The sequence below is a fragment of the Homarus americanus genome, unplaced genomic scaffold (assembly GCF_018991925.1).
Source record: "Homarus americanus isolate GMGI-L3 unplaced genomic scaffold, GMGI_Hamer_2.0 scaffold50564, whole genome shotgun sequence".
NCBI classification, from domain to species: Eukaryota; Metazoa; Arthropoda; class Malacostraca; order Decapoda; family Nephropidae; genus Homarus; species Homarus americanus.
The window spans coordinates 3,410,393-3,435,170 of record NW_024715014.1 but is presented as its reverse complement, the minus strand read 5'-3'; the positions used below and the strand labels follow the sequence as shown (position 1 = coordinate 3,435,170).

At 39.0% G+C, this 24,778-nt stretch overlaps 1 protein-coding gene across 7 annotated transcripts in view; it reads right to left on the bottom strand.

Annotated features, from left to right (window-relative positions):
• Positions 1 to 2,239: 2,239 nt before the first annotated feature.
• Positions 2,240 to 24,778, bottom strand: part of LOC121853190 (protein tramtrack, beta isoform-like) — a 36,508-nt gene continuing 13,969 nt past the window's right edge. Inside the window, exons 1-6 of one of the 7 annotated variants that reach the window (XM_042347194.1) lie at positions 20,118 to 20,201; positions 15,546 to 15,582; positions 10,948 to 11,174; positions 10,517 to 10,711; positions 7,749 to 8,418; positions 2,240 to 2,741 (exon numbers count right to left, since the gene is read on the bottom strand). In XM_042347194.1, coding sequence (XP_042203128.1) covers positions 2,329 to 2,741; positions 7,749 to 8,418; positions 10,517 to 10,711; positions 10,948 to 11,130 — 1,461 coding nt within the window. In that variant the 5' untranslated portion in view covers positions 11,131 to 11,174; positions 15,546 to 15,582; positions 20,118 to 20,201 and the 3' untranslated portion in view covers positions 2,240 to 2,328. Of the gene's footprint in view, positions 2,742 to 7,748; positions 8,419 to 10,516; positions 10,712 to 10,947; positions 11,175 to 15,545; positions 15,583 to 19,600; positions 19,626 to 19,808; positions 19,938 to 20,117; positions 20,202 to 24,778 lie in introns of those variants that run through there. The other 6 variants (XM_042347201.1, XM_042347209.1, XM_042347186.1 and 3 more) reach the window with 6 other exon arrangements.

The following is a 24,778-nucleotide window of genomic DNA, read 5'->3' as shown; positions in this document are numbered from 1 at the left end:
AAATCCTCATCTCCTAAAGAACCTACCAATCCACCATATGAAATGTCTCCTTCAGTCTATGAGGTTAAATTTTCAATGTCTGGTAATTCTTTTGGGAACAATTCCACTACTAAACACACACACATCCCCTACTTATCCTAAATCCAACATATTCTTCACCTCTTAACCCATTACTGTATACCATACACTTTTCCTCATACAATATACTGTACTAAGCAGACTGACTTCACTTCCATTATTGCATTCCTTTTCACTAGCTTGCTATTCCAGCCATACAAATGTACTAAAATGAGTTGCCTTCATTCAGTCTTCAAGTAACTCTCCATGTTTTCTATACCATTTGATATTCTCATCTGGTAGTATTGAGAATAAAGTGCAACAATCAGCGGGAAAGGGTTAACACTTCCGCCCTAACACCATCCACTCCCCGATGCCTTCCCCTAATTCTTATCTTTGTAGAAAATATTCATCTCCTTCCTTGGTATTTCATCCTACACATCAGTTTTCCCTCTTTCTTTCTCCATCACCAGACACATCTCTTCAGTTACTGTACCTACATTTCTTCCCTCTTCTCCTTCTCTTTTGTTTCCACAAATGTTCTTCCCTCTGTATTTTTCTACATCTATAATTATTTTCCCTCCTCTTTTTACTTCTCTCTCCACCTCCTTGACTAACCCTTTACTCCAATATTTCTTCCTTGCCACTGCCTCCTTTACCGTCATGCTCTTTTTTGTTCATTACTCATTTTCTTCTACAGTGGATGGAACTCCTCTGCTTTACCCCAAGTCCTGGTACTGACGTCAGCGGAGCTTGTATACAGTACATGACAATATAGCCTTTTACTGTGCCGTCTAACTCACACTTCTAATCGTACGGAAGGTTACTCTCTGCTTACCACATCCTGCTATCATTCCTCGTCACCATTAACATCATTTACGTCTAACTACTACAGCACTACCTATTCTATATGAATTTTCACTTCATTTCTTCTCCTACACTACTGTATACATATGAATTGTATGATTTGTGTTAAAAATACATTAGCAAGGAAAGAGTATCTTTTACAGGAGTTAATCAACTGATGTCTCTGTCAGTAATCTCCAACTCACACTGGCATTCCTATCACCTTTTATCATGTTAATAATTTTCTCAAGGCTTTGAATACCTGTATAGGTATGTTAATTCATGGAACCAGGTTATTTTTTTTCTATCTCTCCCTTTGTTGTCTCTCTGATTACTGGGACACAGGTGCCTACTGTATAGTTGTGTTTTTCCCAGACTTACATTCCATGCCCTACTGCTTACTCACTCATTCTGACAGAAAAACTTGTTAAGATTCCAAAATTATATTAAAACAATCATATACAGTATCCTGTATCATGGTTTTAATACAGTATACTAGCGTTATTATTGTCAATGAAGTGTTTGTTCTACAATGCATCCTGCTGTTCTTATACACAATGATGGTGGTGCAAACAGGGTGAACCATGAACACATTGGTGGTGGTTGGGGGGGTCTTATGTGGAAAATATGACAACTTTTTAGTAGTTACCCCTTCAATCGATACACCATGACCTAGAGTAGTGTTAAGTTTACCTTAAAGACGACTATAGCTACATAGTTTTTTAACAAGTTAATGTCAATGTACGAAGAGTAAGACAAGTAACTGTGAGGTCAGGTGACGACTACTGTAATAAGTATTTCTCTACCTGCTTCATCTAGGTACTGTACTAAACTGTACTGTACATCCTATCTACACTAATGTTGTAGATGAAGACTTACTTCTTTTTCTGTTCTACATTACTTTACTCCATGTTTTGTATTTATTTGCTAAACATCCTTATGGAGGCTAGAAGCAACTTCCCCAGACAGTAGGCCTCTCGCTCATTAGTAATGGATGGACCATGACCGATTCAATATGCACAGCATCTGCTCGTGTGTGGTGCCCCACACAGGAGGAAACTGACACCATTACATTTCTGGAGACAAGGATGACCCTCCCCTGCACAGTAACAATGATATAAGTGAAGATAGTGACTTTCCTTAAGATCTAACTAGTGACTCTTAGAGGAATCATAGATGAGGATGAAGAATAATCTGGCAGTGGGGTCTAGGACAACTGGCCGCCGCCATCTGGCCGCAGCCCAACTGGCCGCGGGAAACTCGCCGCGGCCGACTGGCCGCCATATGGAACTTTTTGTTGACAAAATTGATGAAAGTGTGATAAAAAAAAAGAGGATTAAAATTTCTTTATGAAGTACTTTATTGGAATAAAATAATAAAAGATACATATGCAAAAATCTATGAAAAGTTATGTTGTTAGTAAAATTATTGTTGGTTTTCTAGATTAGTAGGATTAGCAGGATATGCTCTGACCTCCTTTCTTTTCCTTCGCACAAGTTTGCGTAGAGCACCGTGAGTGGGCAGGACTCCTTGACATGCTTGTGTCAGATTTCCTACACATTCGTTGATAACTTGATTAGTTTGTTCCACCGTTTCAGCAGCCCGAGATTTTAACTTCGTAATAGTTTCTTGCTTTACCACTTGAGCTGCGTCAGCTGCGTGTGAATGAACACTGATAAATTTGACAATTTCTCCATCCTTTACATGAACTCTTGCTTTGCACTGCCGCCTCTTTTCACATCTCCAAAATTCTGTGACTTGATCAGCACCGACTTTGTCAAAAATATAGATATATCCATCGCTTGTAAACTTTCCTTTCCCTCGCTGTGACAGATTCGCTGAGAATTAAAAAAATGTTCTTTATTTTAGAGCAGCAGATTTTGAAGGATTAAGACCTCAGCTGTCAGCTGAGGTCTGGGAAGGGATTACAAATTGCCATAGGACAGGTCTAATCGCAGGTAGTGGATTAACCCAGGATGAGGTCATAGATGGGGGAACAGACAGGGTTGGGTTATGACCATTCTCAGATTATTAATAGAAATATGATTGAGGAATATAATAGTTTTGTTGCGAGTCTCAGAAACATCCAGAATGATTATATATATATATGCAGGAATAACCACCAGGAAAAGGAAAATACGAAGTGTCAAGCGCTTTCGTATATTACATCTTCAGGACTGAATACAGAATACAAGAATCAGTTCTATTATCTTTTTCTCTTATTTTATTTTTTAGTACATAGTTTTACTGTTTTTTTGTATGTTGAATTCAGAATTGACTTGTTTTTAATCATTCGCGAATCAATCGTTCGCTGGTGGGGGTTTAAGGAGCTGCCTTGAGAGCGCAAAATTAGGCGTTTGCAGTTTACCCCCAGTCCGCGGCGGCCAGTCGGCCGCGGCGAGTTTCCCGCGGCCAGTTGGGCTGCGGCCAGATGGCGGCGGCCAGTTGTCCCATTCCCAGCTTCCAGAAGCCATCACAGTGATTTTTTGTTTATTTTATGCCCTCAACTTTGATGGCATACTGTAGATCAGTTTATATTATTATTTTTATACATACAGGGTATATATTTTTTCAATATTCCTCCAGTCTAGTGGGCAATGACCAGGAGTTACTATCACCAATCAGTCAGTTGACACCTGTGGTGTGACGTTCAACCTGTCCATACGGTATAGTCATCTGAGCTTACTCAAATTCACAGTACAGCCCCCCCCCCCCCAAGTTTGCAGATTTTTATTCCGTGGTCCTCTATTATTCGCGGATGACACCCTGGATGTACCCAAGAATGTCTGCGGGTAGTTTTAAAGTTGCCAGCATTTTCGAGGCTGAGACAAGGAGCCTTTCGATCTAGAGCCAGTAATTTCCTTTACCTGTACGTATTGTAAATATATATGTATGTGTGTGTGTGTGTGTGTGTGTGCACAACACATACAAATAAGTAATAATGGGAAATACTCTCACAAATAATAAAAAAAACAAATTTATTAAAAATGCGAGTCTACCCTTAAGTCCATGCTTTATTAATAAAGCACAGACTTGTGGGTAGACTCACATTTTTAATAAACTGTTTTTTATTATTTGTGAGAGTATTTCCCATTATTATTTATTTGTATGTGTTGTGCACACACACACACACAATACCAGCACCATCCCATCTATTGTTAAAATAATAAACAACTCCTGATTTATGTACTGTACAGCCCTGTAAATGTATTCAACGCATATCATTATGTCTAAATCAAATGAAAGTTTGTATATTTTCAGCCACCGGCTGCAACTCTATTAATAAACCGTTTATTATTATTATTGCAGGTAAAATAAATTATTGTCCTAAGGGCAAACACAAAGGGAATATACATTTCTTTGTACACAAGTAAAAATGTAACCCCCCCCCCCCAGGTCTGCAAAAGTTATTCACAAATTTGGCGATTCGCTGCCATTTTGAGAACCCAACCCCCGCGAACTTGGGGGACCCCCTTGTACGGAAATTAACCAAAACAGATTCTAGCTCAAGGAACAGGTTTCTACGGAATGTAAAATTCACAATCACAGAAATGTGCATTGGAAAATTTAATTATTTGGGGGGAAAACTTAATTACTGTACATACTGTACTTGCTACAGATACTGTACAGCACCCTGTTTGGTTTGTCCTAGCATATACCGGGTATGTTATACTGCACAGGCCCATTTGTCCATACTTGCACCCTTGTTTTGAATTTGCCAAAGCATTGGGCTTGATTTCTTAGTGTCACATGACACTTATCAAGTATAACATGTAATTCAAAATTAAACCTACCTAAAGTTTCCCACATCATTATGCTCAGGAAGTTTGGTTGGTTCAAATAATTTTTAATAAACAACTGCCATTTAAAATCAGATCGTATAGATCTTGAGATATTTTTGTCTTCATGTTTGAGTAAGAAAATGGTGTTAGTGTCAATACTGTACTGCCACAGCTTACAACAACTAACAGCAATAAGTTATGAATGAAGCCAACCGATGCTCTTAACCTTTACAATTACAGGTACTTGTGACTTTACGACTCGGCCTTTCATCGCCATACACACTCCGAGTGGTTAATTTGAATTCCTCCATTGGTTAACAAATTAATGATTGGACATGACATATAGAACAAGGAGAGACAGAAGGACACAGGAATGACTAAATACAATCCTTACATTTCAGAGAACATGGGGAAAAATCTCTTCCCCAAAACTGTGTATAATTCTTAGCTTTATATAGTATACTGTACTCTGTTTACTCTTAAAATAATAACTTCACAACAAGTTTCATCCCCTTTAGTTATACTGTACAGATTATTGCTGATTATTATAAGACTTCATGCTTTTAATAGGAAACGACTGTCTCTTATTCCCCCCTCCCTTGTACGATGGCCATTACAGTACTAAAGGACCTTAGTGCTATATCATAACAGCAAGTCTAGGTACACCAGTAGACATTATTGGCTGTGACCAATTCATTAATTAGATATTTTTTTCTATCACAACCAAGTCCCCCCTAAAAAGGAACCTTTAGAAATGTCACCACTTGAGACAGAAAACACTCATGACATCACACTGGCCTGTGCACACCTCACCGTCAACTGGGATGACCATGCTACCCAAAGGAAGGAGGAACCCAAGTCATGCAGTTGAGTACAAGAATTAATCCTTCATCTATAAACAACTCCCCCAGCCAAGCAACACACACACCTAATAGTGGGAGTTGACACTAAGTACTCCAAGTGATATGTGACATGCACCACAGTATTGGAGTTCACTCTAACCCTCACCCCAACAATAGTACACCAGAATGTGCACAGTACTGTACACTGCTCCACCCACTTACTAAGGGAACACCTCAACTTCCTCTGAATCTGGTAATGTTAGGTTGGACTAATACACTACCAACACCACAATAAAATTAATTCCCCTGTGGTCAGAGGACCCAGTGAACCAATACACCCATGTCAAGGAGAAAAAACTCCCTTTTCTACTTGTTCACAAGAGGATGAGAGGATCAGCGGATAAAGACAACCACAAAAGTCATTAAAAAATATCAACCATCTAAGTAATTGACTAAATAATCAATAGCATCCTTTAAGTCGATGTATTGGTCTACCTGACTGCTAGAATACTCCTTTCTACAAGGCCTGAAACTAAGACCTTGTTTACAAAGGCCGAGGCCTTCACTTTATACCATCAAAATTAACACCCCATACCCTATTCAAGAAAGCAATTCATACAATTGCCTCTTTGAGAAAAGGAATCAAAGCTGATGACTTTAGGATTTTTGTCCTTTGAATGAAACATTTGCCATTCATACATGAAGCTAACCACAAATGTCCCAACAAGTACAGGTATTCTCTAGTTGACTGCTGGACCCACACCCTTTATGTTCTAATATCACTTTCCAAATGGTTTGAATTGACAGCTCTTTCAGAAGGCAACAGACTGGAAAAAGTCCCTCTCATATGCTTCCAAATCATGATACATTCAGAACTTTCAATGGCAAATGGGCATCAGGTCAGATACAGAACCCTGACCTAGTTAAGGACCAGAACAACTGACTCAAGTACTGTAATCCATTACAAGCACAGGTATTCTACAAACATCAAAGCAGTTAGAGCAACAAATGTCAGGAAGCTAACAATTTGTGGTTGTCTCCAGCATGTTACAAACCTCATGTATAACCCCAGTACCTGTACAGTATAGGGACTACACCAATAATAAAAAGACAAGTAAAGAAAGATGTGAATTGACCAATCAACGGTGAGAGGGTAGGTCAACAACCTCCATTGGTTTAGTTTAAAAAGACAGTACTCTATCTACTGTACAGTATTATAAATTAACTTCATTTTGAAATACAGTACCAAGTGTTTGCAGAAGTGAGGAAACCATGTGTTCTGAGGCCACATGTCTACAGATATACAATTCCTATGGGCAGACCATGCCTGGAAAAAATACTGTTGTACCACAGAGTTACCGCACTATAAAATTGGGTAACAATCCCAAGCAGATATTGTACAGTATCTGGTGTGTAGGCTCCACACAACCATACAACAGGTCAATTAAATACCAGGTATTTGCAAATCTAAACTCTTGCAACATGAGAGCAACAAAGACAAAATTGCCTCAAACTGGATTGTCTGCCAACTCATACAACTTGCAAAATAATGAAAACAACGATAAAACCCTTTCAATTAACACAAAACAAAGTAAACTGTCACTGAACCACCTTACAACACATGTATTTAAAGTACTATAAGGGCAGACACAACTTTAATCTCTAAGTTCCATCACAGGACAGGTACAAGAGTCAGTGAACCTTCCAGGTGTGGAGTCATGTGTGGAACTGGAGGATTGAGCCTACAATTCAAGGTCATTGCTCACCTCAAATGGTGACATGGTTCTCAAGATTCCTTGTAGGGATTGAGTTGTGACTCAAAAGCCTAATTTTTTACTGAATTACTGTAATCCCACTCGCTATTGGCTACAGAAGCACCCTAACCCACAGACTTGTTGCTGTGATAAACGAGTCACTTGGGGGATGGCACTGGGACTTAAATCACTTGTATTTCTCGAGTTATTTTCAAAATCATATCTTCTCAGATAAGCATGCTATGTTAGCACCAATGTTCAGTAAATTAATAAATACAGTAAGAACCATCATCAGAGATAGCATCTCATACATCTTTAACTTGATTAAAAATAAGTCTCTTTTATGTTTTCACATCACTACCAAATTTTTTTAACTACGGTATTGAGCTAAAAAAAATTAATAAAAAACTGAGACTACCTGTACCAACATTACCCCGGATGATGGTAACACAGAAATCTGTACTCACCTGATGGCCCCGGGAAGGTCTCCAGCTGCGAGGATCCTGCTGCTGCTGCGGCTGCTGCTGCATATGGCACAAAGTTTTGTACTGCTGCTGAGAGGTGTTGTGGCAGTCCATGCAGGTCTGGAGCCGTGGTATTAGACAAATCATGGTCTACAGAGTCATCTTCATGTGGCTCCTCAACCTCATGGTCACTACTGCCCTCCCCCCCACCACCACCACTGCTGCCTCTACCTGGTCCATCCTCCTCAGATAAATTTAACTCCGTCTTGGGTACTAGCCTGGGGGATGGTGAACCTCCACTGCCAGAGTTGCAGGCACCCATAGTCAAGTTGATAACTCTAGACTTATCATCATCAAGTGAGGCAGTGGAGGTAACAGGTTGCACTTGTGAAATAGAATTATCTCGTTGTGGTGGTGGAGTGGGTATATGGGGCCCTCCAAGTGGTGAATGGAGGGGTTTACGTCGCTTTGCTGGTGGTGAGTGCAAAAGGTGTGGTGGCTTGTGGCTTGGTGGCTCCAGGGGAACGAGAGGATTGACGGGGGCCAGGACTGACCCGCCCACCCCAGAGAAGGCAAGACTTAGTGCAGGGGACCCAGGACCCCCTCCACGGCGCTCCCCTCTGTCCAGGCCCTCTTCTGGCTCCTTCTCAGGACTACTGGTAAGGCTCCCAAACTGAGGACAGAAAAAAGAAGTCGGTCATTTTCTTGTTCATGAACAATGGTATAAAATTTTGTGCACAGCCGCATCAGTATCACAAGATACTGTAATTATTCTTGCACAAAATACACTTCCAACAATCAAATTACAAAATTTAACAGACTAATTCTAACAACCCTTATCCCTCACCCGACCCAAAAGTATGTGACAATGAACTAGTCCATATATCTTAATTCCCAAACACAGACATGAAGACATTTAGGCACACAAATTTCAATGCCTATACAACTTTTCATTATGTATTTTCTTTCCTGTAATGGTGGATGCTTTTAATCATATTTCCTTTCATATCCTGGTACAGTAGTATGATAAATCTGTCAACAGCTGCCATTTCTACCTCTAACTTACATTGCTCACAATATTCTCAATACTGGGAACTTTTATTTTTCACTAATTCACATTTACATACTGTGCATCCCAAAATACTGCATGCATTCATCAGTTTCCAGCATTTAACCTCACCACACTCAATTGTTGTACAGTATGAGACTTGAAAGGAATGAGGGAAAGTATATTAACCTCGTGCGAGTCATGAGGAAGCATTCTACACCATGCTCACTAAATGGTGGGATAACTATGACAGTTTTCTAGTCCTCCATCATGTTTATCTCTCATAAGGTTTTATCCACATGGTTTTATTAGTACAGTATATAACTTTCTTCAGTAACTAATCAATTATTACAAACAATGACTCTTCCCCTCATCTTTCACTTAGTGCAGTATACAAGTCAGACTCATCCTGCTTATAGTTCTTCCTGATCACTTCAAACTTTACAAATATTTATAAGTCCTAATTAAACTGATCCCATACTGCCTAGTGTATGCCCCCTCCCAAGCCTCATGAACAACTTACTGACAAATATCTCCATAGCATTATCCCATGATTATTTCACAAGTTCTAAATTTTCAGTACACAGCCTGGCATTTTGTGATTTACTGATATACTGCAACACCCCCTACTCGCTGCTAATTCAATGTTTTTTTTTCAGTTAATTGTGCACACACGACCTAACTACTTGCCTTGCAACCGCAAGGCGTGCCTCACTGTTTTCCGCTACTTTAATATACTTTTTTCTAAACATTTTAGACTAAGAAACAAAAGAGCTGTGCTGGTGATAATGGTGCAATTATGAAGCAATTGCAACACTTATGCAAGAGGTGAAATCACTCATAAAATATGCAAATAGACACGAAAGACTTTACAGAAATCAGGTATGCTCAGGTCAAGAACGAACAGGAAAGGGTTATAACAGTAAAGCTCAACTCGCAAACAAATAGACCTACAAACAGGGTTCATGAAAGTAACTTTCATAATTAAGAGACTGCCCATATTTGTTGCCAATGATATCTACACAATTAACTATGATCTAGTTTGTCTAAGTTCCCTGAGGCAGTGAGTAGATCATGATTGGTAATGTATTCAGTGAGCTTCATAAAAATCCCACAAAAATCTGACGGCATAAAAATTTTCAACACAATCTTCCAGGTTGGCTTGGATATTTAGCAAGCATAGTTATTGTAAACCATTTTGAATAAGATGGAATAACTAAGTTATTCCAACTTTTACCGAGGAAAGAACTTGATCAAAGGCAAAAATTACATGAACGGTCCACTTTATGCCCATAATATTAACCATACCACCTTCAAAAAGTATTGAGTACAGTATTTAAATCTAAAATTCTCATCTAACAGCACATCACTCCTGCATTCTGAACTTTATTCAATACTTTGAAAAATTATTCGTAAGTGCCTCTTACAAATGTTTCTTGATTTCCTTAGTATTTATGTATGAAACACTTCATATCTGAACTTAGTACAGTAAATGATTTACTGTTAAAGGATGGCAAGCATTTTACTTTTTGTTTCAGTCATTCTATTAATAAATTTTTTGCACGTGTCTAGACAAGATCAAACAAAATACATGTGACTATTGAATGTTCCTGGTAAAGAAGACCTGGGAACCTATCCAGAAATTATAAATAACAGAAAAGATCATCCCTCAAATAATTAGGAACACTAAAACCCTCAAATAATTATGAAAAGCTTTGCTTACCTGTTCAATATCACTAGATCTCTTGTCTTGAGCAAGTCCTTTAATTCTGAGGGCCTCAGCTGTTTTGAGAAGGAGCCCCAATCTTTCTTGAGATACGTTAACTTCTCCATGGTATATGAAGCTCAATAGGGATTTTAACTCTAAAAAACTTGTATCACGCAACACTATGACTGGATGCTGATGGGCAGGTAAATCCTGGGGAAACAACATAAAACAAAATTAGTGTTAAAATTTGCACTGTTAAAAAATGATGTTCAACTATCTTGCAATCATGAACTATCCAAAAAAAAACTGCTGTGAAAATATTATATGAACCTGAAGTAAGAAAATAAACTTTAAAAACAGTACAATACTGAACAATATTACACTAACTTGAAGTTAAAAGAAAATATTATAAATCAATTGCAAGACTATGACAGTGAGAGACTCACCCGGAACAAGTCTCTGAAGTATGGGCTGCATGCTGATAGGAGAACCCTGTGTGCTTTCAACGATTTTCCCTCTGCTGTGAGTGTAACGTCTACAAATTCTTCTCTATCTAGTAGAGCTTCAAATGATGATACAATATTGGCCTGGAAGTTGTTCCACCGTAGGCAGAACTGCTGTTCAGCCATAATCCTTCCGTCCCACGGCTCCCGCGCACCTGGACCACCAAGCCCTGAAGACAGAGTCACATACTCTGTTAGGATCTACCTTGCTTATGAAACATGACATGCAATAAAAAAATCCTTACATAAATTGTCAATACTCTAATTTTATCACCCATATATATATATATATATATATATATATATATATATATATATATATATATATATATATATATGAAGTGAAAACCTTAGGACCAAGCAGTATGCAGTTAACTAATATTTACATACAGGAGTGAACTTTTGCACATCAGAGGTACAGTACAGTATTCATCAATAATAAGTATAAAGATACAGAACAAATAAATGCAAGAATATGTAATAAAATATAACCAATCATGGTAAGTGTTTTACTATGAGGTGTGAGGTTATGGGTATGTGTGTATCACCATTACGCAATGTATGACATCTTTTCAAATTCTGGTTTACTGGTAACTGTCTCGAATTGTCAACAGAGATCACAAATAGGAACCCCTTCACTTGGCAATCCCCTTGTTTGTTTCACTGTCAGCACAGAATTTCAATGACTTGTTACACTGCCTCTTCATTTTGCAGTTTCCAACTTCATGCTGTTCAGTACTGTATGTTGAAACACCCTTGTCAAGTTTTTGTAACAGTTCAACTTTTTGCATGTTATTAATACCTTCTTACTATCATTTGGTATCTTCAAGGAAGTCATCATTTGGGTCGAATTTCCTAATTTAAAAAATTCCCAGTCTCTCTCAGCAAACAATATGATGCAATAGGCCTTCAGACAATGACAGTATGAGTAGCAGGAGCACACACATAGATCACCTAAACTCCCATAATCACACTCAGATATTGACAGGTTCTATAAATTAAATCTAAAACACTGCAGATTCTTGAGGAAGCAGAATTTAAATATGTTCTCCAAGAACAAGACCATGCTGAATGATACTGTCTCTCCAAATTAACTATTCTTATAAACAAACAGCACAAAATAATTAAAACTGTTTGTACAAGATACAAATTAACCAAGTTCTTTGGTGTACCGGTACTTGGTTTTATTTGTTCACCTCATAAGCCTACAAAGCACTGTACTGTATATTCCTGCTAGGTCACAGGGAGGCCAGACAGGGTTTGGCCATTTTTAATACTCGGCATCAAACAGGTTACCACATCCCTTACAATGCTCAGTCATTATGGGTTTTTTCCACCATCAGCCACAGTACCCAACAGTGTACAGTACAGTACCCACTCTACTGATGGGTATTCAAGGGTTGAGGTACAAGAAGGAAGTCAGGCTGCACTCCAACCACAAATACAATCATGGATCATTTGATTTTGAGATGAATGTTAAATCACTGAGCCCTGGAGCTGCAGCAGTTGTTAACACTGTAATACAGTATTGTACGGTACTGTATATAGGTGAACAATACTTCCAAAATTTTTATTGGAACAAGATAAAAAAATAAAGCAGTACAGATTTTAAAAAGCTAGAGCAAAAGACAATCTTTTAACTGGGAAATGCAAAAAACTTAAGATGGAGGTGAACCAGATGATGTTGCAACCATGGTTGAACTCAAAAGAATGTACAGTAGTTGTTGAGGCAGCTGCAGCAGGGATTTGAGCAAGCATCAAGTCAACAGATAAAAGAGAAGTAATTAAGGTGAACTGATCACACAAGAAAACCTGGTAAAAACTAGAAAACATACAAGTACAGTCGATAATTTCCCGTAAAAAGAGGACCAGAATCTAGCGCGAGTAAAGCCCAAGCAGTTGTAACACTAAAGAATCCCAGTCGCAGAAAAAGGAGAACAATTAACTTATTTTTCACATCCATTCCAAGTACAGTATGTATGTCCATCCATCCCTGGAAACAAAGAGCATCAAACAGGAATACGTGAACCAACATTATACCTACAGATGGTAGGGCAGCTGATCTTTCATATTTATTTAATGTCATAAATATTTTCAGTGACTTCTGTTCCGCTATGAATATCCTCAGCATCAGCTAATGAAAACACGAGCATAAGTAACAGATGGGGGAAACATAGAAAAGGGTCCAGTTCATTGCCAATTCATTTTCCCAGGAAACACCTCATGAACTATACTGTACCAATAATTCAGACCAACAATAATTACCCAACAAAAATCTTCAGATAAAAAAAGGAAAATGTGTGGAGCAAAACAACCCTAATCCTTATCTTGAATCAATGTTTAGTTTAAAAATCAACTGCAGCAAAAAGCACAAGACATTTTGCCTGGTGGCCATGGTGCTATGTACCGTACTAAAAAGACAACTGCTGGCTGCAAACCATCTTAATATTCAACTGTAAAAAGTTAATACTGTACAGTATACAAACAACTCGAATACTTTTTACAGTAAACACAAAGATGCAATGGGAAAAAGTTTTGGCTAGCCACCAGAATGTGACACGTGAACTGGTCAGCTGCCTTACAGGGTGCTCACCCAATTTTTTCCACTTCAATTTACTTTTGCTGATTACAGTACAGGTATTATTTTAATTTGTATAAAATTCCCATATAAGATAAATCTACATCATAAAGCTGCCGAGACCCAAGATTTTGACCAGTAACTGCACTTGAACCACTCTATCCACCCAGTTAATTAGTGGTGACCCAGATGTAACTTATTGAGGCCTATGTTGTCATGTAGACTTACCCAAAGTGAGCCTTCACATGGCTATCTTTAAATAGTTTTTACACAACACCTACACCAATTTTTTCCTACTTTCTATCCATTTCACAGTAAGTACCAATAATAACACCCTACAGACAAATTGACCATAATCTCTTGTACAGTAATCATAATACACACAGCTCAGTATAAAAGCTATACACCTCTTAAATCTTAAGCATAAGAATGCAAGTACAGTCCAGTCGCTTAAAAATCTAATTGCCTGCATAAGACCCAAGATTAGGTCTGAGTAACGCACACATGGCATAAAAATGCATAAAAAAAAAACAATCTTAATATGTACAATTACTGTAATGATCTCAAGTATCCATAAAAGCCATTTTTTGAATGCAATACTGTACTTGTACTGTGCATAAAAATTCCCAGCACTCACTGCACTGACAACCACTTGTTCTTTTATAACAGTACTGTAGTAGGAGCATAAAAAAAAGCACAATTGACAGTTCATATTGAAGATTAAACTGCTCTCATGCCTCCTTCATGTGGGCCAGGAAGAACATCTATAAATTTATTCCTATTAGATACTGTACTCCACATGTCCAAAATGGTGAATAATTACTATACAGTACTGTACTGTATATACCTCATCAAGACACCCAAGTAAGTGATACAGCTCTCAAGACAAATATAACACAATTATGGAATTTCTTTTTCTTCACAATAATCTCTGAAAACAAGAACTGCGAAGTCTAAACCACCAGTGCTGGTGTCTGATACAACCTTGGTGCTGCACTTTGATGCGATCACATACACTCCCAACTTAGTAAATAGTTTCACTATACACAACAAACTGTATTTCAATGTGTGCAATAACACAGAAATCAAATAAGAAAACAGTACTAAAGGTACAAAGGATGTACTGTCCCAACACCATGAATCCCCAGGAAGTTAAATTCCATTTAAGAATGCACGCCAATATAAATGAGGTTAAACTTTAAAATTACAGTACAGGGTATTTTATTTACCCCAATGAATTATTTTTTTTACTTTCAATTACTATATTTCGTCATTCTATTTCTTCTTTTCTCTTAAATTAAGTGATTTCAGTTGTATATAAGGACTTAGGCTATGATCTAGTGGGATTTTAATCATTGTTCTGTAAGTATGGTATGCACATAGCACGTGTTCAGACTAATGTACATTTCTGACTTATGAACGCCCTCAGGAACAAAACCCATTCTTAACCCGGGACCCCCTGTATACTGTACTGTTCTGTGCTAGTGTCTTTAATACCTGAAGTGGCCAAAGAATTTCTCAAAGTATCACATAATGGGATAAAGTAATACTACTGCTACCTACAGCAATTACCTGTTTGTCACAATTTCTTTCATTCACTTAAAAAACTCAATACTGTAGCATACAGTACTGTACTGTAAATTGTTTTTCTGTACTTAAATTATAAACTATTTTGGTCAAACTAATGACAAACACTGAAGTTGACAAAATTCTCGCACTGCCTGCTTCACTGCACCAGCTACTTTGATAGATATCAATTAAAGCCTTGGTCATGCAACCTCTTTAACTGCTTTACCAATACAGATTCTTTTTTGTTCAATTACTATTCTGTACTGTACATCCCTTTAATAACCATACCCCAAACATTCTCCAACAGCCATGCTATGTTGTATTCTTACCCCACAAGATGATTACAGAAGTACGTAAACATCAATTACATAAAAATTTAAAATATATACTGCACCTTTAAGTACAGCACCCTGTGTCCTGCATTTTCACCTCTGTGGATAAGAACCAAAACACTCGTTATTCCAACAGATTGGACACACGGTAAATTATTCTTTACTCAAAACATCCTGCAGCATTAATCAGTAAGATAATCAACTTAAAGAAATCACATATCTGGACATACAGCATTATTCTCTCGTTGTACAAGTGTACCTAGCTGTACTGTACTAAGTTACAAATACCATAATGAAAAGCATCTGACAGTGAATATACCAGTACAGTACTGTACGTACTACAAAATGCAACAGTTGAAAAAATTAACAATAAACGAAATTCAGGGATGTTAGCTGTTTGAATACCGGAAGTATAGTTTACTGGATTACTGTCAGTAAAACACGACTTCATAAAAAAAGGCATAAAATAAAGCACAAGGTAATCCAGTACGTACTAGCCAAATAAAAATGGTGCAGTACTGCAAAAAATGATTCATAATCAGTAAATATGACTGATCAAAGCTCATAACTCTATACAGGTACCTATAAACCATCTTGCACATGCAAGAAGTTTTTAAGTTTCCGTGACCATGACAAGTCATATTACAGCACCAAAAATTTACATTTCATCAAAGCAGTAAGCAGGCAGTTGACTACAAACCATCACAGCTCCAATGTTTAACACAGAAGGTATGATGTAGCTTTCAGTTAAATCACTCGGCACAATAGTCTCTAACATCAGTTTGTGACTAAGATCGTACACATCTTACAAGTTACCAATAAATTGTGACAAGCAATCACTATGGCTACACTATGAAACTCACAGTAATGTAGTGCTATAGTAAGACAAGAGAGAACATACCCTATACTGTATGTCAATATTAATTAATGTACAATACTCTTAACAAGAGATAAAAATAATTATCATACATGGATATTATTGGGAAAAAGTCCCATATTATTGGGAAAAAGTCCCAAACTCCCTTTCAAACTTTCCTGTAGCAGTTAATATTAAAATCGGATCAACTGAAAATATTGAATACCCAACAAAAATTTTAGAAGAAATCCTGCCTTACACATGTGGGGCGAAAAAAGGTGACAACTTATAAAACCTTCACACAAGACAGCAGCTCTTAGTAATTCTGCTAGCCCGCACCGTTCATTTCACAGATTTATGAACAGGTTAAGTACTTAAAACTTCTGGAAGGACTTGTAAAATGCATGTCTCCAGCAAATACGTAAAGGTACATACCTCTGTCCTAAGCATATTACAAATGTAGCAAACATTTACAATCTTTTGAGGTGAGAGGCCCCATTGTTTGCATGGGCACATTTTGGGTACTGTACTGGTCTAAGTTTTCTACTTAGTATTTTTCCAATGAAGAATTAAACTTCATCTCCTTCAACACCTAATTCCCTCCTCACATCAGACAAGTTATGCAGCTTCTGTAGTTATAAATTAAAGTACCTTCTACAAATCTGCAATTACTGTACCTGGTTACATACACATTATTAAGACTTCGAACTGTCTAATGAAATTGTTCTACAAGGATTACCTGTGCCACAGAAGACTACTACTCCCTCTGAGAAACCCTAAATCAATATATGGATTCACATTGATATAAACCCCGGTAGTTCACTTGTCACGAGACAGTCACCTGTGCAAACTCCAAGGAGAATGCGATTAGCACTGCAACAAATATTTACATGGAATTCCCGGTACTAGATAAAATATTAATTTTACTACTTCGCCATTAACATCCATAAAGCACACAACAAAAACAAGAGTTCGTGCATACAATTCTTTAAATAATTTACTTCCATGATTGATGTTGGCCCACCATAAATTGTTTATTTAACAAACTCTAATACTGTGTCTGGATAACTCAGCAAAACACGGGTATTAATGATGGCCGTATAGCACAGCAGTGGCATCACTACAGGACAGCAGTTCCCAACCTCAGGTCGCGACCCAAATCAGGGTCACAGGGTGTCCTCAGTTGGGTCGCGAGGAGCCCTCAGACAATTTTAAAAATATAGTACTTATCATAGTCAAAAAAATTTTTGCTTAACATTCAAGCTATATAATATATTATATGCCTAAGGGTCACGACACCGTATTGTTTGGGAAATTTAGGGTCGCAGCCAAAAAAGGTTGGGAACCGCTGCGTACAGGTACTAAAGTGTTTCACAAGAAAACACAAATTCAAAAATTTTAAGTACAGTACACCATTATAGTGTAAGGTTAACAATTTTACATGAATGTTAAGGTACTGGTGAAATATATTAGTTACAGTACACTATACTGTAGGGTTGAAGTGTTTGACACGTGTTCATCAGTCTGGTACTGTACTCAACACGAATGAATATCTTTACATCATGTTTCTAAGCTCCTGGCAAATCTCTTAAATATCTTTATGAGCAGTATTAAGGAGTACTTATTGTAAATGTTATTGATATATAAAGGTCTCAAAACTTTAATACGGTTTCATATTTAAAAAAATGAATAAAAAAATTACCATTTGGCCTTGTAGTAACTTTTCCATACACATTAGTACTGTAAATGGTAATTTATAACATGGCCAATTACTGTATACATATCCTAAAAGAACAACTAAATGAAAATAGTTTACTTTTTAAATTAAACTTTAAACTTTGCTATACTAAACTAAACAATTAAAGCTGGCATAGAAAAATATTCTTGTTTTGTGAGATATAATTACAGTAGGTTCAACTGCTGGTTTTACAACAACTGGATGATATTGCAGCAGCCAAGATGGATACATCATATGACACTTTATGCATTGTATCAATTTATATTGTCCTAATTAGGTACTGTAATACTGTACAATTCTTTTTAAAACAAAACTCTTGTTACATAACAGTATGTAAACTATTACCAAGTACAGTACAGTACACTTTGCACTTCACAAAGCAGTTCAGTCATAGAGGTTTTAGTGCACAAAATTTTCTTGCCATGACCTAAATTTACCAATACTGTACAGTACCACGATACACATTTCAAAAACCATTAAAAACCTGGTCGAACTCGTCTGTAACCTCATATTAGTTATTAATAAAGTTTGCTAGCACTTATGGATTTGTGACACAAATACTGTTCCTTCAACTGGGTAGCTTTAAAACAGCAATGGTGCCATTTTGCAATTCCTCTTTCACCAAAAACAACAGAACTGAAAAATTTTGTAACTCTAGTTCATGAAATTGAAAACTGGTTGTGACATTTCATTCTTGATTTTTTTTTTAAATAAGACAGGTTTAGGTTGTGTTATAGGGTGAGCACTGCAGAATGGTACATGTGCCACTATTAAACAAACATTATTCTAATATGGCTCAACACCTACAGTGTGGAATCTGGTAGCGAGAACATTTCACATTTCTTGAACGAACACTGACCACCACATTCACATTATTCCAAACGTTCTACACTCCCCCAGATCGTCAAAATATATTAATTTCAATTTATGAGTATTATGTCACCTCTGGTTCCACTGTCTCAACAAAAATTCAGTGCTCAATAAACATGTCTGTTGGTACACCGCTCAACACATTCTGCAATCATGCAATGTGTACATCAACTATCATGTAGCCTCTGCCAAACTGAAACATGTGAAACTAAACTAACCTACAAACGTTAGTCAATCACATGACCTGACTGGGTCCCTGGGAGGCCACAAAAAAACTACCCCAAACAAGTGTCAAAACTCACTAATTACACATAAAGTGAGTAACTCCCCACCCTGTTGTACTGGTCCAGGCCGCAGTACCCGTGTTGGCCACTAACTGTGTCAACAGAGAAACAAAGAAACCCAACCACAGTACTGTAGGTCTACCAAAGTTACTAAGTTATAACTTTTTGGTGGATATATTGTATCATCACGAGAGATTTATGATAAAATTGTGATAAACATTAGTGTACCGTAGTGGAGGAGTGTGTTGGCGAGTAGTGGGTGGGAGGGTGTGATTGGGTGGGTGGGAGGGTGTGATTGGGTGGGTGGCAGCACACGTATAGTAGGCCTACAACGCCTCCCTCAAGCATACTTCATTACACTACACCTACAAAGTTATCACCACCACTACGCGCTTGTCATCCTCGGAGTCGTCACTGCGATGATTCACCCTCGGCCACGGGAGCCAAAATGACCGGGGTAAACCTCTCATCACCACAAATACCAAAATAAGTCACCAATCATTGCATAACACTTTCCTTAAACTTCAAGTGTATTAAACACAATGTTTCCCCGGGTCCATCTGCACCAGAATCTTACCGACGGCAGCGAAGGGCACGGTGCCCATAGCAGATGCCCAGCGTGGCACTCGTCGCGGGGGTCGGCGCCGCCCTTTTGACATGCAAGACGCGCAGCCCAGCCCGCCACCGCTCCTTCAAACGCCCAAGATGGCGGACAGACAACCCAAAACATTCTCCATTCCACTTTCAAACGCTCATTTTAAACCCGTACAACGTTTCTAATGTCACAATTCACTGATCATGCGATGCTATATACTTTCTCATTGACGATTCAACATATTATAATGATCAACATGACGAATAACAGGAAAAATCGCACGAAACTTACGCAAGCTTCGTGCTCCTCTGCGCCGTGCTCTTGGCAGCTTGTCTCCTCCAGCCTCTAGGACTGAGCCGATGGTTCTACCGTGCAGTGCGCCACCCTAACCCACCATTATTATTTCATCCAGTTTCTAAACATTTCCAACTGTAATAATGGCTAGTTTATTTTCTATTTTATTATTATTTTTCATACAAATTATGTTATAAGGGAGTAATGATAAATTATTTGTGGGCGAGACGCGTCATGCTATATACGTCGTTGTAGCATGGAAGGCGTAATGCGGGCATGAGAAGTCGTAGGTCTCAACTTGCGTGTGCACATGAATAATTAATTAGCACCCTATATATTCTTGCTCACAACCCTATATCATTAGACTTGTAATTATTATTTTTATTACGGGAGCGTGATTTCTATAGACGAAGGCATCAATGAAAGCAGCTTATACGGACCTTGAATATAAATTAGGTGCTTAAAAAAGCGCAGACGTTCTTCAACCGGCAAAAGCTTGTCCATCGAGAAGTTGAACCTCACTTCTTGCACTCAGCTCCTCCCACCATATGATCACAACCACCCTTGTATTTTCAATTACCCTTAGGCCTAAGCACTTCAAAATCGATGCTACCTACAAATTGTGCTGATAACCCTCAAGGATAGCAAGAATTGTGTGTATTTCTAGAATAAAAAAAATAAATTAGAAAAACACGAGTCAGACAGCCAGGATAGCTAGTTTTTGCAAGATCTTCCCCGTTAGCTTGGCCTAGTGGGTGTTGCCATATAGCCGGCACTCCTTAACGTTTTATGCAATATCTCAATTGCTGGTCTTTCCTGAATATATACAAGAATTTTGTTTAATACACGCACATGTGGAGATGTTTATGAAGCGATAATAAAGAAAAAAAATCCGAAAACCTGACGCTAACGACGGATAAAAAAAGAGACGTGCTTTCGTTGGGCTCTGCATGATATGGCAGACATACACCCTGGCCTAGAAGCCTTCATACAGGGTGGCGCACAAGTAACGCGGTGAAAGCATCTACGTATTTTTATTTTAAACTCATTTAAATACAAAATTGTATTATGTCAATTGATTCATATATATTTTTGTGATGAGATAAGACAAATATACAAGAGGAATAAGTGGAGACGTACGTATAATCACAAAATATTGGTGTTGCAACGTGATGTGAACGCCCAAAACTGTATCCACGGGGAGGTTTTGTTGGTGCGAGGAGCCGGGTTGGCCGCGCTAGGTTCCACAAAAACTGCTACCTCCAGGAGAATGCAAGGCAGGGCGCAGGGCTGGGCGTGAGGCTATGCCGCCGATACTCCACAACAAGCCCCCCTCATGCCGCACCCACCTTTCTTGCTCCTCGCCACCCCTCCTGTACTCGTGGGCGAGGGTGGAACTGCTGAAATAAAATATTATTCCTCCTCGACAGAGCATGTGGCAGGGCTCTTACTAGGGGTGTTGTTACTCTTACCGTTGATATAATTATCGTAACCACGTTTCCTCTACGGTCGGAGGATTACTAGGGGTAAATGGTGTCTTGAATATCACCCTCCACTACAACGGTCGCTGTGCAATCACTTTACCATACAGACTTCTTGTTTCATAGTCACACACACTACCTCTCCTATCGCCCATTATATAATTAAGAGTGGTCTATATTCTTAAGATAGTGACGTTATCATCTAGTCCTAAGCACGGCCACTCTACTATCCATCCAGACACGAATCCTCTCATAATTTCTCAATAAAGATGTTTATAACCTACAAAACGTTGTGAATTAACCTGCACTGCTTCCATTATCTCACTAAAACTTATTAACATTCAAATTGCTTGTAAATTTTGTGTCAAGATTAACATCTCCAGTGAGCTGGCTCAAGTATTTTAAATAATAGCATCTTGAAAATTGTGGGCGATAAGCGTGCAGGTCGCCTCGCCCGGGAGAGCTGCTTGAGTTCACACATTTCACATTATTATTGATTACTTAAATATCCTTTATGTAATTCACGGGTGCTTCCTCTATATGCCGGCGGGCCATATTCCATATTTTTTTATTCAATATATATATATATATATATATATATATATATATATATATATATATATATATATATATATATATATATATATATATATATATATATATATATATATATATATATATATATATAAAATCAACAACCTCACCGCCAGGAATTAAAGTAAGACTGTACTATACTTTGTTAAATATGTTCACTTAGCACCAGCTGGAAGACAAAATAAAGGTAGAGTATACTTCTAACTGCAGCAACGTATCTAGCCGAGGCCGAGTCCCAGTGTAATGTTTACGCTATTTTTGTCCGTTCTCTTTGACTTTTAGGTTGACACGTAGTTAAGTCTTATCCTTACATCATCAACGGCAAGAAATATTTATTATATGAACCTTTGAGTCTCATAACCCATATTTACATTACCGCCTTCACACCCCTCCGTCTCAGAACCTCTGAGAACCAGGATTATGGTTCTACGCCTTCACTCTGACTGGCCTCCCGTGTTAGTGAAAATGAACCCGTCACATGGCCATGGTCCGGCGCTTGTCAAAATACATTCACAACACCGAGCCTCTGAGGTAATTCCAGAGAGTGGATGAATCCGTAAACATACAGTATAATATAAGGTTATCTACTGCACAAGCAAATTTAGATAGAATATGAGTCTTGTTTTATTTCCCATTAACATTTACTCGCAGTTATACACAACCATTAATTTCAGTTACTTTTTTTAATTCACAAAAATTGCTCTAATTATATTTTTATAAGTACCAATTAATAGCTATTAATTTCACGGATTTTTTATGTTTATAGAAATGGGTGATAATTTTTTAACGTTCACTGAAGCACCAAAAATATTGATCTAAATGTATTATTTACTTACATAAACTAATAGCCATTAATTTCGATAATTTTTAATCATTCTGATAAACAGGTGATACATTTTTAAGCTTGAGTGAAGTTCAATAGTTCACCTTAGATACGAAATTGTTAATCTTGAACGGACTAGTATTTTAGACAGTAAATGATGACCATTATTTTTGACGAATTCTCAAGTATTTTCGTAAATGGACGATATTCTCTTTTGATTTAGAGATGCCTAAGATTTATTGATTCACACAAGATGAAAAAAAAAATAATAATCTTAGTGTGTTTACGAGAGCGGCGAATTATTGTGGTTTTATCCAGAACTATACACAAGGAAGACATTTTGGGCGGGTGATCACATCCTCACCCACCTTGCCAAGTCATATTGTATCCATAACTCTCATCCTCCCCCCCTACTCTCTCTCTCTCTCTCCCCAATCACCTCCTCCCTCGTTCCCCATCACCTCCTCCCTCCCTCCCTCTCTCCCCATCACTTCCTCCCCCCCTCTCCCCTTCCCTCCCTCTCTCCCCATCACTTCCTCCCCCATCTCCCCTTCCCACCCTCGTTCCCCATCACCCCCCTCCCTCCTTGCCAGACCCCCCTCTCAGCCGCCACCTCCCACGCCCTCCCCCACCTCCGACCCCCAAGAGCGCAAGCATTACCAAGCACAATGTGACCGATGAGTCTCAAGCATGGACAGGGAGGGAGGGAGTAAGGGATGGAGAGAAGCAGGTAGGAAGGGAGGGAAACAGGGAGAAGAAATGAGGGAGAGAGGGAGGAAAACAGTGCAGGGGAGGGAGAGAGAGAGAAGCAGTGAGGGAGAGAAGCAGCGAGGGAGAGAAGCAGCGAGGGAGGGAGGGAAAGAAGCAGTGAGAGAGTGAGAGGCAATGAGAGAGAGAGAGAGAAGCAGTGAGGGAGTGAGAGAGGCAATGAGAGAGAGAGAGAGAAGCAGTGGGGGAGTGAGAGAGGGAGGGAGAGGCAGGTTCAACGTCCGCTAGGGCAGGCTGGGGCGAGTGAGTGCGTGCGATATTGTTTGTGTATCAACCTGCCCCCCACACACCCCCTGTGACGAGCCTGTAGTGGTGGGGGTGGGCAAAGGGATAGGCAGGAGGTGGACGAATGGGCAAGGGGTGTGTGCAAGAGGTGGGTAAGGGGGTGGGCGAGTGGGGAAAAGATGAACGTGTGGGCTAGGTTGGGCAAGGGTGTGGGCGTGTGGGCAAGAGGTGGGCGTATGGGCATTAATATCGTCCTCGGCAAGTCTGGCCGCAACACTCAGCGATATTTTAAGAGTAGTTTTTGTATAGGAAAAAGACGTAGGAGGAGGAAGGGGGTGTGTTGCGTACTGCGAGCTAATATGGCCCCGTGCTTGAGAGAGGGACGCGTTCAACTGCCGTGCTTGAGAGAGGGACGCGTTCAACTGCCGTGCTTGAGAGAGGGACCCGTTCAACTGCCGTGCTTGAGAGAGGGACGCGTTCAACTGCCGTGCTTGAGAGAGGGACCCGTTCAACTGCCGTGCTTGAGAGAGGGACGAGTCAACTGTCGTGCTTGAGAGAGGACGCGTTCAACTGCCGTGCTTGAGAGAGGACGCGTTCAACTGTCGTGCTTGAGAGAGAGGACGCGTTCAACTGCCGTGCTTGAGAGAGGGACGGTCAACTGTCGTGCTTGAGAGAGGGACGCGTTCAGACTGTCGTGCTTGAGAGGGACGCGTTCAACTGCCGTGTCAACTGCGCGCGGCCGTTGAGAGGACGCGTTCAACTGTCGT